Source organism: Panthera tigris, chromosome B1 (genome assembly GCF_018350195.1).
Source record: "Panthera tigris isolate Pti1 chromosome B1, P.tigris_Pti1_mat1.1, whole genome shotgun sequence".
Taxonomy (NCBI): domain Eukaryota; kingdom Metazoa; phylum Chordata; class Mammalia; order Carnivora; family Felidae; genus Panthera; species Panthera tigris.
Window position 1 is genome coordinate 15,619,345 of NC_056663.1, and position 13,915 is coordinate 15,633,259.

The 13,915-nt window shown below is 45.8% G+C and overlaps 1 protein-coding gene across 2 annotated transcripts in view; it reads right to left on the minus strand.

Moving 5' to 3' along the window:
• Positions 1-8,930, minus strand: part of CENPU (centromere protein U) — a 43,433-nt gene extending 34,503 nt beyond the window's left edge. Inside the window, exons 1-3 of one of the 2 annotated variants that reach the window (XM_042982972.1) lie at positions 8,913-8,930; positions 4,601-4,649; positions 3,151-3,268 (exon numbers count right to left, since the gene is read on the minus strand). In XM_042982972.1, coding sequence (XP_042838906.1) covers positions 3,151-3,268; positions 4,601-4,649; positions 8,913-8,920 — 175 coding nt within the window. In that variant the 5' untranslated portion in view covers positions 8,921-8,930. Of the gene's footprint in view, positions 1-3,150; positions 3,269-4,600; positions 4,650-7,870; positions 8,200-8,912 lie in introns of those variants that run through there. The other variant, XM_007099011.3, reaches the window with a different exon arrangement.
• Between the last annotated feature and the right edge of the window lie 4,985 nt (positions 8,931-13,915).

The window sequence follows — 13,915 nt, forward strand, 5'->3', positions numbered from 1 at the left end:
CAACACACTGGGCTGGGGCTGGGCTGGTGGCAGGAGGCGAGAGCTTAGGGGAGGGTGGGAGGCGGCCAGGAATGGGAGAGTTGAATTGCTGCAAGCGGGGGTTGGGTGGGGGGGTGCCTGGTAAGAGCCAAGCTACCACTTGTGTTCGAATTTTAGCAATTTTAGCAATTTTAGCCCGGCAGTGGCAGCGTAAGCACCATGGTGTGGATTAAACGGCATGGGTTCAGACAGACAGCTGCTTAAGCAGTGAACACGTCCGTGCACAATTTTAACATCAGTAATATACTCTGTGTTGCCCTCAACTAGGCAAAGGGATTTATTCACTACTGCCCATCACAAAGAGTAAAAGAGACAAACCAATCCTGCATCTCCGTGTGTAACCAGTCATACAAACTGGACCCTCACACCTCAACACATAAAGAGAGACACCCCAATTTTAACAAGATGAATACTCCAACTTAAAAATGGATAAATGATTTGAATAGACAGCTCCAGATACACAAATGGGCCAACAGACACATAGGAAGATGGTCAGCATCATTAGTCACTAGGGAAATAAAACTCGAAGCCACAACGGGATACTACTCCACATCCATTTGGATGGCTGGCATCAAAAAACAAAACAAAACAAAACAAAACAAAACAACCCCAAGTGAGGATGTGGAGAAACTGTATTACTAGTGCCAACGTAAAATGAACGTTGTGGCCTCAAAAAAGCGAACACAATCACCTCATATCCAGCAACTCTACCTCCGCGTAGGTGCTCCCAAGAAGTGAAAGCAGGGACTCCCATGGATGTCTGAACACCCGTGTGTAGGGCAGCATTATTCATAATAGTCACAAGGTAAAGGCAACCCCAGTGTTCACTGCCAGATGACTGGACATACGCACGGGATGGAATATTACTCAGTTTCAAAAGGAAATTCGGACACAGGCTACAGCACGGGGGGACTCTGAAGACATAATTGAGTGGAAAAAAAGAGGAAACATATTGTCTGATTCCTCTCAAAGGAGGCACCTAGAGCAGTCAAATTTATAGAAACAGAAAGTTGGGCTGGGAGGTGTGGGGAATGAGGAGGTGTGGCTTAATGGGCACAGGCTTTCAGTTAGGGGCAAGGGGAGGTTCTGGGGGGGGGTGGGGAGGATAGCTGCAGGACAACGGGAGCGTGGTGATGCCACAGAAATGTACTTTTAAAAATGGTTAGGGGCGCCTGGGTGGCTCCGCCGGTTAAGCGGCCGACTTCGGCTCAGGTCACGATCTCATGGTTTGTGAGTTCGAGCCCCGCGTCGGGCTCTGTGCTGACTGCTCAGAACCTGGAGCCTGTTTCAGATTCTGTGTCTCCCTCTCTCTCTGCCCCTCCCCCGTTCATGCTCTGTCTCTCCCTGTCTCAAAAATAAATAAAACGTTAAAAAAAAAAAATTAAAAAAAACAAACAAACAAACAACGGATTACGGAGCTAAAACATTTTTTAGGAATGCAGTGTGACGCCTGCTACAGCACACAGGAACCGTGAAAAGACTCTGCTAAATGCAAGAAGCCGGTCACAAATGAACACAGAGTAGGACTCCATTTGTATGAAGAGGCACAAACAGGGAGGAGGTGTATGGCTGGCAGGGGCTGGGGGTGGGGGAAGGACGGGTGGGGACTGAATGCCAACAGGCACAGAGTTTCTCGCCGGGGTGATTAGGATGTTCTGGAATAGACAATGGTGACGGTTGTGCAATTTGGGGGCCACACTAATGTACCACTGAAAAGGAGGTATTTTCTTTAAAAGTTTTTTAAATCTATTTATTTTTGAGAGAGACAGAGAGAGCGCGTGCGCACAGGGGAGGAGCAGAGAGGGAGACACAGAATCCGAAGCAGGCTCCAGGCTCTGAGCTGTCAGCACAGAGCCTGACGCAGGGCTCGAACTCACAGACCGCAAGATTCGTGACCTGAGCCGAAGTCGGACGCTTAACCGACTGAGCCAGGTGCCCACGTTCCGCTCATTTTTGACCTCTGAAGTGGCCAGTGACATAAACAGAAGCAGTCCCACCTGGACCAGGTGCCAGCCCTGCTTTCCTCACACTCCAAGAAACACAGATGGAGCTCCCCCCCCACCCCCCCGGCTCTCCCGAAGCATCCTCTGCCTCTGTGTATTTCCGCAAAGGGAAAATTATCCCTCTCCTAAGTAAAGCCCCTTACTGAATCACTGTATGGTGTGAGTGGTCATATGGAGTGAGAAGTATAGTTCATATTCCTCTTTCTACAGAGAACTATAATAGGGGCCCTATTAGGACTGGCTTGTGGACAAATGCTCCTAGAAGACTTCCACTTTGATAAATGTTTAATAGACTTCTTAATGGAGTGCCTGGGCGGCTCAGTCCGTTAAGTGTCCAACTTGGGATCAGGTCATGATCTCATGGTTCGTGGGTTTGAGCCTGGAGCCTGCTTCAGATCCTGTGTCTCCCTCTCTCTCTCTGCCCCTCTCCTGCTCGTGCTCTGTTTCTCTCTCCCTCTCTCTCAAAATAAATAATGAAACATAAAGAAAAAAAATTTTTAAAAAAGAGTTCTTACTTCTAAATGTACTTAAAAGTGAGAAAAAATAACTCAAAATATTAAGTACTCCCCAGAACACTACAGTCATATGCAGACAGCTGATTTTTAAAATCTGAAAAGATTTCCATATTAAAAAAAATTTTTTTTAAATTAATGTTTGTTTTTTATTTTTTTTTTTAATTTTTTTTTTTTTTTAACTTTTTTTTTTATTTATTTTTGAGACAGAGAGAGACAGAGCATGAACGGGGGAGGAGCAGAGAGAGAGGGAGACACAGAATCGGAAGCAGGCTCCAGGCCCTGAGCCATCAGCCCAGAGCCCGACGCGGGGCTCGAACTCACGGACTGCGAGATCGTGACCTGAGCTGAAGTCAGCCGCTTAACCGACTGAGCCACCCAGGTGCCCCAATTAATGTTTATTTTTGATAGAAAAAGAGAGAGAGGGAGAGCGCAGCGGAGGGGTGGGGGGAGAGAGGGAGACACAGAATCTGAAGCAGGCTCCAGGCTCCGAGCTGTCAGCACAGAGCCCGATGCATATTTTTATTCGTAACTAGCCTAAAGTTTTTAGGATAAACTACGTTCAAGTTTTTACGATGAAGATTTAAAATACTAACCGAAGATTTCATAAGGTTCTTCATCTTTCTCATGTTCACCCAGTCTGCTGATGCTGGAGATACCAGAATTATCGGGAAAATCAAATACATCAGTAGGCTTCTGCTCTGGGCCAGCTTTCTGAAAGTGAATAAAGTCAAAGTCATTGAATTAGTTGTAACAACCGGGAACATTACAAAGTTGATTTACTTAGAGAGGATAATCCTGCCATCGTTGCTGCCTAAAGAAATGATCCTTAACACTTTTTGAGGGGGGAGTTGGGGGAAACGGACCCCTTTGAAAAACCAAGACAGGGGCTGGCTAAATTCTATCAAGGACCAGAGACTCAATATAGTAGGCTTTGCATCTGTTGGAACTGCTCAACTCAGACACTGTGAGTCTGAAAGCAGACAGTGACCTTGCAGAAAGAATAAGCACGGCTGTGTCACAATAAAACTTTATTTATGAATACTGAAATTTGAATTTCGTATCATTCTCACCTATCACAAGATAGTTGTCTTTTGATTTTATTCCGACCAATTAGAAAGGTAAAAATCTTTCTCAGCTCACAGGGTTGTACAAAAACAGGGAGCAGGCCAGATTTGGCCCTCGGGCCATAGTTTGCCAACTGCTGATCTAGGGGAAGCTATGGGCCCTCTCCCCCACGCACCTGAAAGTTCATAAGGATACACATAGGTAAAAACTCCCAAAGAAGAGACAAGGGTTTATGGTTCAATATACTAACAGGCCCCATGACATTTACTACCCCAAATCTTCATGAAAGACCAAAACATACAGAAAATGAGAAAACAAAATCCATCACAGCTCTGGGAAATGGGGAAGGATGCCATTTACAGAAAAGAAAACATGAGGAAATTCTAGAAGGTATAAAGGAGATGGTGTAAAATGGACCAAACAAAAACTTTCCCACTTACAGACCCTCACTATAAAATCTGTCACGGAGTACTTGGGGGTGGGATGCCAGAGAAGGGGAGCTGACAGGCCTTCCCATCCTCTGAGATGCAAATCAGCCTCCAGCTTCCAGCTGCCTTCCAAGAAAAGAAAGAAGTCAGGAACGCTAAGAAATCCATCTCAGGCACTTTGGACTTCCAGCGAAGGCAGGCTGGGAGCAGAGCTTTAAAACTTGAAGAATTCCATGCCAGGTATGCTGGACTTTAGCCAAATGGCTAAGTGAAAAAAGCAAAATACAGAAAGCTGTACAAATTTTTACAGGATGTCAATTATCCAAATGAAAAGAAAACCAACCTAGGCCCAGAAAAAAAGATTCAAAATGTTAACAGGGATCATTTTTTGTAATATACTGGCAAAGATGGGAGGCAAAGGAATACACTTTTCACTACAATAGAACACCGAGCTCACCAAGTCTACGCGACTCGAAGGTTCCCACAAAACGTTCATCATTTCGTATTGTCAGTTATGAGATAATTATATTAAAGTGAGACGATAACTTACATCTTTTGTGGAATGTGTTTTTCCTATAGAGTTCTTTGAAGATCTCACACTATCGAACAGCAAAAACACACAAAAAGGAAATATTTAAAATAACTGGGGAAACACCATAACTTGCAACCCATTCGAAGCATTTTTTCCCCCAGATTATAGTCATCAGTTGCACAAAGAGTGAGCACCCAGAGAAAGTCAGGTTATGGCAAAATCCTTTGGGAAAACAGAACCTGTATCTCACACACATTTTTTTTTTTTACAGGTCAAATCATATCACCGGTGTATAAAATAGCACACCTCTCTCCCTCAGGGACACAGAAACTCTTAATCCTGCTATTTTCCCTTCCCCTGAGGACAAGTCATAGTAGCGACTGACAGTTTCTGCAGAATAGAGCAAAAGGGAAGCAGGCTGGCATTTACTAGGCACCTGACACCCATTCTAGCCTGTGCCTGGCTCTTGCCCGTACATTTTCTCATTTAGCTCCAACGGTCCTATAAAGTAGAAGTGAACCCCATCTGCAGAGTAAATCTGCCCAAAGCGGCACACAGCCAAGAAGCCGCCCGCGTCAAAATTTCCAGCAGTTCAAATCCACAGCTTTCCCCTTCCCACCGCTAATGCCCCTCCCTTGGGCACTGGGGTAAAAGGACAAAGTTGCAGATCTTCAACAAGCGTAAACAAGATGTAACAACAGTGACTCAAATACAGACTGGAAATAGGAGTGGGGGGGGGGCGGGGAACAGTATTTCCAGTGAACATGTATGGCGTATCCTCCGTGCACCGGGCACTGCAGGACGGCACTGGGGGTACTTGGGTACGACACCATACTCCGTCTCTGACTCTACAACTGGCTGTGCAGGCACCATTCGTGGAAAGCAAAATCAGTCCGGTGTGTCGGAATCAATATTTCTTTGAGTAATGTTCTACTTGATAGAATTTCCAGAACATTCTGTATCTTCTCTACCCACGTTCACCTCCCGTTCACATGTTGTCTCATACGCTGTGTGTGTAGAGACAACGTGCACCTTTACCCCTAAATAATTCAGTGTGCCTTTCCTAAGAGAGCATTAGCACGCATTGCCACAGTACAATTTCCAAATTAAGAAAATGAACACTGATAGGCTCATATGATCTACTGTCCATATTCAAATTCTACCCACGTCCCCAGAATTTCCCTCAACATCTTCTTCTGTATTTTCTAAATTTTTTTTTCAACGTTTTTTATTTATTTTTGGGACAGAGAGAGACAGACAGAGCATGAACGGGGGAGGGGCAGAGAGAGGGAGACACAGAATCGGAAACAGGCTCCAGGCTCCGAGCCATCAGCCCAGAGCCCGACGCGGGGCTCGAACTCACGGACCGCGAGATCGTGACCTGGCTGAAGTCGGACTAAGCCCAGGCGCCCCTTCTGTATTTTCAAAAAGGAAATACAAAAGAACAGAAAATGTAAGATTGCATTGAACGTTTGATTTCCATAACCCTTTTGTTGTTGTTGTTCTAGAAGTGTGTGGTGCACACGTGTGTATTAATCGGGATGTAAAACATCATTACTGTGAGTCACAGTAAACAAAACTGTGGAACCCTTTAGAGCGGTGGTTCTCAAACTTAAGACATCAGAATCACCTGGAAGGCTTCCAACAGACTGCTTGGCCCCACCCCAGAGATTCCGATTCCATCCACCTGGGATGGGATCTGAGCTGCTGCGTTTCTACCAAATGCACATTTCTATAAACACTTTAAGGACCGCTGCTTTATTTGATTCTCCGTTCCAAAGAAGAAGGTAGACCAGGTATTCATTTTACAGCATTTGTGATTCCAGGGTTCGGGAAAAAGAAGTTACGTGACTTATCAAAGGTCACACAGCCAAGTAACAGAAAGAGGACTAGAAACCAGATTGCAGAACTTATCCTCCTCTGACCCCTGGCTCTTGCCTCCTCTGTGCTTAAAAAAAGGTCAAGTTTCCACCTTACCTTAGGGTAGGAGCAAGGTGCTGTTTCCAAAGATGGAAACCTCTGCGATACCGTATGTAAAAGTTTTGGTAGATGTGCACCAGTGAGTTTGGGGGAGAGGGATGAACAGATTTCAAGAGTCTCAAAGGCAAAAATGTTGTATGTATACACACACATGGAGAGAGTGGGGCTCTCCATCGGGAGAGCCTTTGGTTCTCCCCCCCCCCCCCCCCCCATCAAGAGTCCCCACAGGAGTCTAGTCTCAGTTCATTCCACCTCCCTGCTCTGTCCTGCTCCAGGCTTTCCCCTAAGCTCTGCCTGGCTTGCATTCCGCTGTCACCCTGCATCCACAAATGCCACCTCCTACAGGGAGTCTTCCCACAGCCCAGGAGGAACTCCTGGACATGTGTATGTATGACCTTGCGTCCCCACCATAGCAGGCGGAGACCCCTTTAGCTAGGACCACACCAGGCCTTCGGGTGCGCTCAAGACACTGCCAGCAGGGCAACTGTCAACGAATCCATTATAAATAACATTCTGGGGGCAGCTGGGTGGCTCAGTCGGTTAAGCGGCTGACTCCGGCTCAGGTCATGATCTCACAGTCCGTGAGTTCGAGCCCCGCGTCGGGGTCTGTGCTGACAGCGCAGAGCCCGGAGCCTGCTTCGGATTCTGTGTCTCCCTCTCTCTCTGCCCCTCCCCTGCTCGTGCTCTGTCTCTGCCTCAAAAATAAATAAAAACATTAAAAATTAAAAAAAAATAACATTCTGGAGAGCAGTTTGGCAGCCTATATTTAAATGCATGCCCTTTTTGATTAAGACAAAACTGCGTGACCCATCCTGGACCCCTTTTTAAGAATAACAAGCGACAGCTTGGTGCACCGGCTGGAGATTTGGTTCAGCTTTAACGTTCGTGTTACAAACACGGCAGGGTCTCGAAAATAAGAATCCTGACGGCCAGCCAGAGGGCAAACTTTCTAGAATGTAAAGTCTGGCAAGCAGGAGGCGGCTCAATGAGTTATTTGTTGGATATTTTGTTTCAAAATACTTCCAGCCTGCTTCAGCCTACACTCGCGCACACAAAGCTAACCTTCTCTTCCACCCGCCAGGCAGTTTTCAGCTGTAACTGCTTTAAATCTCGCGGCCACCCTATGCACTTGGGGCTAATATTCCCATTTTATAGGTGGAAGACGAGACCCTGAGCGAGTTCCGCAGGGGCAGAGCCAGGGAGCCTCGCTACGCAGCACGAACAGCTCCGAGAGGCACAAAACGCGGCAGGAAGCGAAAGAGGTAACGCCGGTGCCCGGGCTGCGTCCGCACGAACCGAGGTACTTACCCGCCGCGCCCCGGGCCCCGCACCCGCCGCGACGGAGCCATCCGAGTCCAAGGCTCTGCGGGTAAATGCAGTCAGAAAAATCCCGCCAAACCGCGCGCCGCCCCGAGCGGTCAATCTGGACCGAGCCTGCTCGCACGCCCCGCCCCGCCCCGCCCCGGTCCGTTTAATCCCGCGGGTCCTCCCGGTCCTGGAGCGCCTGAGAAATCCCGGCTGGGATTGTAGGAAAGCGGATCTGGAGTCAGCGCCTTCCAACCAATTGCTGATGGTCCCTGAGACGTCAATAGTTAGCCGGGCTTTTCCCCGCGCCCGCGCCCGCGCCCGTTTTCCTAAACTCCGCAGTTCCGGAGCCGTAGGGGCCCGCCCAGGGGGCGGGGAAGGGGAGGAGCCGGAGCTGAACCGAGGCAGCGCGGTGCTTCCGTGGGTACCCGGTCCAAACCCGGGTGGGAGCTCCTGGCGCTTAGGCTCCTGGGCAGTGAGAACGAAGCATTGCCAACAAGGCAGGATTTGACTCTGCTGCTGCCCTTTAGCCAGCTGTGTGAGCTCGGCCTGTTATTTTCACCTGTATTCTAGTTTCCTCTTTGTAAATGGGAAGGGCCCCTTCTGGAGCTAGTATTCTCCGATTCTGTCTTTCTGTTTACAAATTTATTCTGCGAAAGAATGTTGGGCCTTTACCACACCATAAATAAAAATGAACTTAAAATGGGTCAAAGACCTAAACTTCAAAAGGAAAATGATGCAACTTTAAGGAGAAAACAGAGCAAAGATACTTAATGACCTTGAGTTTGGCAATGATTTCGTGGCTGTGATGCCAAAAGCACAGTTTGGGATCACGGAAAAGTTCTGGAGATGGATAGTAGTGGATGGTTGTGTAACAACGTGCCTGTACCTAAGTGCATGCCGCTAAAGTGTACAGTTGAAAATGGTTAAAAAGCTAAAGTTTATGTCATGCAGATTTTATCACAATAAAAAGAACATATTTCATGCATACAAAAGAATATAACATGTATAACGTAAAGACAAGCAGAAACACCCATGTACTCACCACTGCATTAGAAAATAAATCGTGATCATTCCACCAGCCTTGCTAAATCCCTAAAGAATGTATTAATTACTGTGTATTTCTCAACTTTATATAAATGATATTTAGTATGTACTTTGCAAGTGCTCTTAATCAAACCTATGATTTTTAGATTTAGCCACATCGATTCATGTAGCTGTAGTTCATTCATTTTCATTGTCTTTGGAATGCTTTAAGTAAAGACTCCACATTTAATTTATCCATCCCCCTGTGTATGGTTGTTTCAGTCTTTTTGCTCTGATCAACAATGCAGTGCCCAACATTCTTGTAAGTGTTTCATATGACACATATCTGAGAGGTTCTCTAGGGATAGACCTGGTAGAAATATTATTGCCTCAGAATAAAGGCATTTTAAGCTTTACGTGATAATGCCAATTTTTATACCTCGTTTCGTAGATTACAGTTTACATCCCCCCCTCGGCAGTATATAAAAGTCCCCTTAGCTCTATATACATGTCAACACTTAGAATTTTTAAGACTTTTACATTTTTACCTAACCAGTGAGTTGAAATGGTATCCTATTATGTTTTTCATTTGCATGTCCCTTAAGACCATCATCTTTTCATCATTCCCAGTCCCTTCCTGATTCCTCCTCACTGAAATCACCTCACCCAGGAATCATTTGGGCAGTTGCCATAGGGGAATAAATCACCTTTCAGGAACTGAAGGTACCACCCTGCTGATGGGTTTAGAAATAGGGTTCCTGGAGCCACTGAAACTCGTCACTCTTAATAGAGTCGACAGGTAGTTCCATTTTCTGGAAAAAGGGCCATGGGTCTCAAACTTGTGGATCCGAAAAAAGAAACTGCCCAACTGTGAAGACGGGAAGATGTTCAGCACTGGATATGAAATAAAAACTGAACCCAAATAGGTGTCAAAAATGAAAGGAGTTTATGAGCTTATGTCACTGAAAAGCCCAGATGCAGGATGGCTTTGACAGCGATGACAGTTTGACCTAGAGGTTTGAGAAGCCGTCAGGGCTCTGACGGGGCCATTTTCTTGCCCTTCTTATACATCAGCTTGTTATCAGGCCATGTAGATCAGCAGCAGCATTGGCAGCGACACTTGGGTTTATTGAGCATTTACTATGATCCAGGCACTGTTCTAAGTAGTAAACCATTTCAACCTTTCCCTAACCCTATGTGGTGAGCACTATAATCCCACTTTGCACACGAGGAAACGAAGGAGCAGTCCCACAGGTGCTAGAGGTAGTGCCTGCATTAGATCTTAGGATCCGAGCCCCGAGCTTGCACCTAGCAGCTGTTCCAAATCTCACATCAGAACTCCACCATTCAAAACAAAGGGAGTAGCTATGTCCCAGTATTCCCAGAAAAAAGCTTAAGCTTTAATGGGGTTTTGGTGACATACCTACATGTGTCAGTGTTCTCCAGGGAAACAGAACCAATAGGAGGCACGTGCACACCCACACTGCCTATATATATGTATATGTATGTATATTTATAAATATAAAATAAATCTCTCACGTATACGTATTTAAAAAATAAAGTACCCAACTGTTAATACAGGAAGAGGTTCAGCACTCTGGATGGAATATTTATATACATCTACATGAGAGAGATTTGTGCTCGGGAATTATCTCACACGATTGTGGAGGCTGGCAAGTCTGAACTGGAGAGGGCAGGCCAGCAGCCTATACATTCAGGTAAGAGTTGATGTTGCAGCCTTGAGTCTGAATTCTGCAGGACAGCATGCTAGAAACTCAGGCAGAATTTTTAGGCTGCAGTCTTGAGGCAGAATTTTTTCATCACTGGGAAATCCCAGTCTTTGCTCTTAAGGCCTTCAACTGATTGGGTGAGGCTCACCCACATTATGGAGAATAATCTGCTTTACTCAAAGTCTACTTATTTAAATATTAATCACATCTAAGGGGCCCTTGGGTGGCTCAGTTGGTTAAGCAGCTGACTTTGGCTCAGGTCATGATCTCGCGGTCCGTGAGTTCGAGCCCCGCGTCGGGCTCTGTGCTGACAGCTCAGAGCCTGGAGCCTGTTTCAGATTCTGTGTCTCCCTCTCTCTGACCCTCCCCCATTCATGCTCTGTCTCTCTCTCTCTCTCTGTCTCAAAAATAAATAAACGTTAAAAAAATTAAAAAAAAATATTAATCACATCTAAAAAAAAAAACCAAAAAACCCTTTCCAGCAACATCTAGACTTGTGTTTGACCAAGCAACTGGGGATTATAACCTTGACCCAAAAACATTAACAAAAAAACAACCTCTGGATCAACTTCTGGGGGTCATAGAACTGGAATACACTCACAAACTTCCCGGAACCACATGGATTCCTATTGGGATTGGGGTGGTGGGTAGGGGTTGGAAATTGGGAAAGCAGGAAATGGATGCTGTGGAGACAGGCAATTCCAATTCCTCTGCAGAAACTTGCCCACGGTTGGTTGCAGAGCTCATCTGTCATAGGGAAGGCAGGATTTCAACCTAGGTGTTCTAATACCAAACACATTCGTTCCACTCCCTCATGCTGCCTTCTCGGTTAAACTGTCAGATTCGAGCAGCGATTCTCAAATTGGGTGAATAAAGGGGAGAGGAAAGGGGGCGGATTCCAGGCTCTCTGGGGTGCGCGTGCTATGATGAAGCAAGTAATGCTATAACATGGACAAGACTCCCAGTTGCTCTGGTGTAGAGCCCAGTCTGGGTGGAAGAAAGTGAACGCGAAGGCCTAAGACAAGTATCAGAAGTGTGGGGGCTGGAGGCCAGCGGCTCGAGAGGGGAGAAGGATCAGTAAAGGGAAAAAGAAAAGCCCAGCAGATCAGAGAGGTTGCAGCCAAGGGAAGATGCGGTCACCGGGAAACTACGAAGACAGTGGCAGATTACTTTTTCAGGAAGCCGTTGCCCATCAATACAGGAAAACCTTGGTTTGCGAGCATAATTCATTCTGGAAACATGCTTATAATCCAAAGCACTTGTATATCAAAGCGAATTTTCCCACAAGAAATAATGGAAATTCGGATGATTCATTACACAACCCAAAAGTATTCATATAAAAATTATTACAGTACTGAAATACAATACAACAAAGAAAATACAAAATATAAAGAGAAATAAACAAATTAACCTGCACTTCTGTTTGCAAACTTCATGGCTGGTGTGAGAGAGACAAGACACAGGAGGGTTATTGTGTAGGAGACTTTCACTATCACTAACGGATGTTGACTGCAATACAGTATTAATAAACTCTTGTCATTTACTGTATTTCATGTAACTGGCAATAAGACAGCAAAGGAAAGGGTCCATATCTGCAGGCAGCCTGACCTAGAAGGAAGCAAAGCATTCCTAAGCTTACTCTTGGATGGAAAAACAAGGGACTGTCCATAGGTGCTTGGAAGTGACATAAAACACACAAGTGCCAGTTGTGGGCACCTTCCAATGTTCTGAAAGATCACTGATTTCTGCAAACACCACAGCCTGAGACCAAGCATCCAAGCGTGGGAGATGATCACCCACAGTCCCACAGTGCACGCGTGCGAGATAGAGAAAGAGAGAGAGAGAGAGAGAGAGGAACCGTTGGCTCGGTTGTGATCATGTGACATCCGGCGTCTTGTACTACTCATATTGCAAGACATCGCTCATTTATCAAGTGAAAATTTATGAGAAATGTTTGCTCGTCTTGCAGAACACTCCCAGCAACAAGTTATCCGCAATCCAAGCTTTTACCGTATTTTCTATTGTCAGATGCGTGCGTTGTGTGCACTCTTTCCATCGTCGTTAACCCTTTGGGAATGTTCGTTAAAGTCAACAACCTTGTAATCTTAGCGTACCTAGGGAGGTTGGGAAGAATCAGGGACAGTGGCCAGGACGGGTGAAGCATGGGTGTGGGAAGAGGGCTAAACACACAGGAGTGGAGGGAGGAAGGTCTGGAGCCCTGTAAGTAGCCTGGGCAATGTGAACAACCAGAGGGTGCTGAGGGATAGCAGAGGACAGGTGATTGCAGAAATTCTGGAGGACATCACGGTGGGAGGAGCGTGATATAACATACTTTCATGTTTGGACAGTGAAAAAAACCCCACCACTATTGGAGCACATGGGTGGCTCAGCAGGTTGAGCATCCGACTCTTGGTTTCGGCTCAGGTCATGATCTCTGGGTTGTGGGATCAAGCCCTGAACTGAGCTCCACACTCAGCGTGGAACTGCTTAAGATTCTCCCTCTCTTTCTCTCTCTCCCCGCCCCAACCCCTCTACTCTGCTCCCATTCTCTCCCTAAAAAAAAAAAAAAAAAGTTTGATAAAACAAAACAACAACAACAACAAAACACCCCACCACAACGACTGCTTTTATAATACAGATGTAGAAAATAACTACAAAACATCCTGGACCTTGGGATGAACTGAATGCTTGGGCACAGACACTCCTCTGTGGAAATATATCTTCCCCATGAAATGGGTTGATGTATATATTAACTTCATGTTTTGGAATTATTAGTTTGATTTTCATTTCTTTATTTTTGAGAGACAGAGAGAGACAGAGTGCGAGCAGGGGAGGGGCAGAGAGAGAGGGAGACACAGAATCTGAAGGAGGCTCCAGGCTCCGAGCTGTCAGCACAGAGCCCGACGCAGGGCTTGAACTGGGCCACCCAGGCGCCCCTATTAGCTTGATTTTTAAGTGAGAATATTATTATTTACCTTACAGGTTTACCATGACGATAAGAGGTAAAGAATATGGGGTATTCATATACATTTATGTATACACTTACATATATACTTACATATACACTTACATATACGTCCATATCCATACATATACACATGCTTATTATTTCTTACTGGGCCTCTGCTTTCTTTCGGGGGAGCTCTTCTGTGGAATTTCCTGTTCAGAACCGTGGCCACCAGAGGGCAGATGAAGACCAGGACTGGAGGTTTGAAGATGTAATTGGAGACCAGAGTTCACATTTTCTGGTTCAAAGTCTGTTCAAGATTAGTAAGGCTACGTCTCTTAACTA